This window comes from Emiliania huxleyi (assembly GCF_000372725.1).
Source record: "Emiliania huxleyi CCMP1516 chromosome Unknown EMIHUscaffold_164, whole genome shotgun sequence".
NCBI lineage: Eukaryota > Haptophyta > Isochrysidales > Noelaerhabdaceae > Emiliania > Emiliania huxleyi.
Window position 1 is genome coordinate 82924 of NW_005200941.1, and position 3719 is coordinate 86642.

Sequence of the window (3719 nt, forward strand, 5' to 3'; positions counted from 1 at the left end):
CACACACACACACACAGACACACACACACACACGGACACGCACACACACACACACACACACACACACACACACACACACACACACACACACACACACACACACACACACACACACACACACACACACACACACACACACACACACACACACACACACACACACACACACACACACACACACACACACACACACACACACACACACACACACACACACACACACACACACACACACACACACACACACACACCACACCGCGCTCACCCACGCGCACTAGCTGGGGCCTGGGCCTTGCACTTTGAATGCCGTGGGGCTCCTGTCGTCAGACGTGGAGACGCGAGGTGTTGCCCCCCCTTGCCCCACCACCTCGTGTGTGTGGAGAAGTTTATACCTAACCTTACCTTACCTTACCTTACTATCTGGACTGCCCCTCGCTTTACAGACTGTCCGTTTCATGTGACAACATGCACATGCGCATGCACATGTCTAGGTGCTTCTGCCTCTCATCACGTGGCCACCGCCGCCTCGGCGAAGCCGTGCGACTCCGTCAGCGCGAGCCTCAGCTTGGCGCGCAACTCAGCCTCACTGCCGTACTCGGGCAAGTAGAGCCGGTTGAAGCAGGCCGATGCCGTCGGCAGCCTCTCGGTGGCGCTGGGGCCGTCAAAGCGCGTCACCGTGAAGCGCTGCTCGGCGCCTCCGTAGCCCATGAGCGAGGCGAAGCCGGTGGCTGGCGGCCGCGTCGAGGCGGTGGCGAAATGGAGCAGCTGCGCGCGCTCCTCGACTGACATCGCGCGAACCACCTTCCAGAGAGACACCACGGTGCTCGATTGGCGGTAGCCGGGCGGGTCGTAGACCGTGAACTGTTCCCAGTCGTCGACGTCGATCGCAGCCTGGCCGCAGATGAGTAGCTGCACCTCGGCGACCGTGCAGCAAGTGCGGAGGGTGGACAGCAGATCCTCGTCGAAGAAGACGCCCAACCCGGAGCGGAAGGCGGAGACCTGCGGCTCGATCGCGCCAAGTAGCTTGTGGCGGGCGTACAGCTGCAAGTACTCCTTGAGGTTGGCCTGGGTTACCACCTCGTCAGCACCTCCTGGCTTGAGCTCCACGACGCGCCGCCGCTTGGACGAGTCCTCGTAGACGAGCGCCTCGTCGCCGTTTACCTGCGAGGGGCGGGGGGGTAGGCTCGTCTCCACCAATCTCAGACATGGTGTGTTGCAATTCCGCACCTCGAAGGTGAGGCAGACCGCCTCGAGATCCTCCGCGGACAAGGAGAGCAGCTGCGTCTGCGAGCTGTGCAGGCTCGGGTCCTCCAGCTCTAGGTCGTCGAAGGCGATCTCGTAACCGAAGGCCGCCTTGAGGAAGGCGGTGGACCAAGAGACGTTGAGCGTCTCCTGGTGGTAGAGGGACAGGCCGGTGATCCGCCCGAGAAGTGCAAAGTACGAGAGGTGGTCCGGCCCAGCTTCAGTGGCCGAGTTCGGGTTCGGCCGCAGCGTTTGCTGCCCGTCCGGAGAGAAGAGGCCTGTCCGCCCGTCGACCATTTCGGCCGTCGCCTGGCCGAACCACTCCCGGCGCAAAGCGTCGCCGGCCGCCGCCTCGCCATCGAACGTCACATCAAGCTGCTGCGCGCGCGTCCCTTCCACAAGGCTGCCCGTGGTCTCGTCGACGCCCAGCTGTGCGCAGAGGCCGTCGAGGATGTTGTCGCGCCTCGCCACGAGCGAGAGCTTGACGGCGTCGGCGCCGCCCACCTTCGCCTCGAGGCGCACGTGCAGCCAGGCCCGCTTGACAGCCAAGACGAGCAGCGACGGCTTTGAGAGCAGGACGGGGTAGTCCGTCTCAATCTGGCCAGGTGAGGAGGCGAGGTCGGCAAACAAGGAAGCAGCGCCTCCGATCGAGACGAGAAACTCGACGCAGCTCTCGTGGCCGCACGAAGCAGCGAAGTGAGCGGGAGTGTCTCCGTCTGCATTCGCAGCTAACAGGCTCGCTCCAGCCCCCTCGTGTAGTGCTCGCAGGCAGCTCTCGTGGCCGCTCCAAGCAGCGAGGTGAGCGGGAGTCCATCCGCCCTCCTCCGCCGCTGACAGGCTCGCCGCCGCCCCAAGCTCGTGTAACGCTCTCAAGCAGCTCTCGTGGCCGCTCGTAGCAGCGAGGTGAGCGGGAGTCGCTCCGTTCGCACTCGCAGCTGACAGGCTCGCTCCAGCCCCAAGCTCGTGCAGCGCTCGGAGGCAGCTCTCGTGGCCGCGCATAGCAGCGAGGTGAGCGGGAGTCGTTCCCCTCGCATTCGCAGCTGACAGGCTCGCCGCCGCCCCGAGCTCGTGCAGCACTCGAAGGCAGCTCTCGTGGCCGCGCTCAGCAGCGTAGTGAGCGGGCCGAGTGTCTCCCTCCGCATCCGCCGCCGACAGGCTCGCCGCCGCCCCAAGCTCGTGCAGCACTCGAAGGCAGCTCTCGTGGCCGCGCCCAGCAGCGAGGTGAGCGGGAGTTCTTCCGTCCGCCTCCGCCGCCGATAGGCTCGCTCCTGCCCCATGCAGCACTCGCAGGCAGTCAGTGTGGCCGCTGCCAGCAGCGAAGTGAGCTGGAGTACAGCCGTCAGCGTCTGCTCCTTGAAGCGACACGCCCTGCTCGTGCAGCGCGCGTAGCGCAACAACGTTGCCGTCGCGCGCTGCGCATGATGCCCGGCGTCCCAGCTCGGCAGACTCACGCCCGGCTTGGCGGCGCGTGGCCACCATCGCGTCTAAGCGCGCTGCGCGTCCCCGGGGCGGGGGGGGGGGGGGGGACAATGTCTTCGGGGGTACGGCGGGCGCTCCGGCGGAAGTTCTTTTCCCCGAGGAAGAAAAAGAAAACAAGCATAAAAATATAAAACCCATCGGAATTCCCTTTCTCGCACCCTTCTCAAAACGCGCCCGGCCCATCTTTCTTTTTCTTGTGGTGTACAGTGCGCGCCAGTCCCGTGCCCAGTGTGCGACAAGGAAATTCTTTTTCTTCACGCAAAGTCCCGGGCACGTGTGGGTCGTGAACTGGCCGACAAGGGCCCTTGTCGCTGCCACGATCTCCGAGGCCTCCGGCTTGCATCCTATTGCCGCGCCATGATCAGCATGGATGGGGTGCCTCGGCCGCAGGCCACGCCGGAGACCCCTGACGCGGAGATGGACACTGGCGAGGACATTTACGCGGGCTCCGCTGCGGCTGCGAACTGCGCGGGCGGCGAGGTTTCGCGGCACTCGAGGCGCGCGACGCTGCTCGGCGATGCGCAGCAGCGGCTTGCTCCGCGCGGCGATCTTGACGCGTGGCGCGCCCCTCCCCTCGCGCAGGCTCGCGCGCAAGGCGGAGAGCGCGCGTCAGGCGCGGCTTCGCCACAAGCAGTTTGTGCAGGAGCTGCAGGAGCAGGCGCGCGCTGCTCCCTGCGGCTGCACACCCTCTGCCCCGCCGCGTGGTCCTCTTACCGGCAGCGCGCGCCGCGGCGGCGGAGCCTTTTCGCGGCCGTCTCGTCCCATGCTCTCTGTTCTGCGTTTGCTGCGCAGGTCTCGACGCTGACGAACCGGATCGCTCAGCTCGAGTCGCAGCCGTCGGCCTTTGCGGCGGTGCACGAGCTGCGGGGCGCGCTGAGCCAGGAGCAGCTGACCACGCTGCTGGGCTGGTGCGCTCACTGCCGTCGCCACACCGCCGCCGCCCCCTCCTCGCTCTCGCGGGCCCTTTTCGCCCTGCGCGCTGCGCACCTCAGCCTGGA

The 3719-nt window shown here is 65.9% G+C and overlaps 2 protein-coding genes across 2 annotated transcripts in view; one reads left to right on the forward strand and one right to left on the reverse strand.

Moving 5' to 3' along the window:
• Positions 1-507: 507 nt before the first annotated feature.
• EMIHUDRAFT_112170 (putative ubiquitin-protein ligase) lies at positions 508-2241 on the reverse strand (the record flags this gene model as incomplete). The annotated part of the gene is made up of 2 exons (XM_005785067.1): positions 508-1161; positions 1228-2241. The coding sequence occupies 2 exons, from the start codon at positions 2239-2241 to the stop codon at positions 508-510; spliced, it is 1668 nt and encodes a 555-aa protein (XP_005785124.1).
• Positions 2242-3078: 837 nt separating this feature from the next.
• The window catches only part of EMIHUDRAFT_230476 (hypothetical protein), a gene marked incomplete at both ends in the record, with an annotated part of 5665 nt that continues 5024 nt past the window's right edge, over positions 3079-3719 (forward strand). The window contains 3 exons of the mRNA XM_005785068.1: positions 3079-3201; positions 3317-3358; positions 3514-3629. Coding sequence (XP_005785125.1) covers positions 3079-3201; positions 3317-3358; positions 3514-3629 — 281 coding nt within the window. The remainder of the gene's footprint in view (positions 3202-3316; positions 3359-3513; positions 3630-3719) is intronic.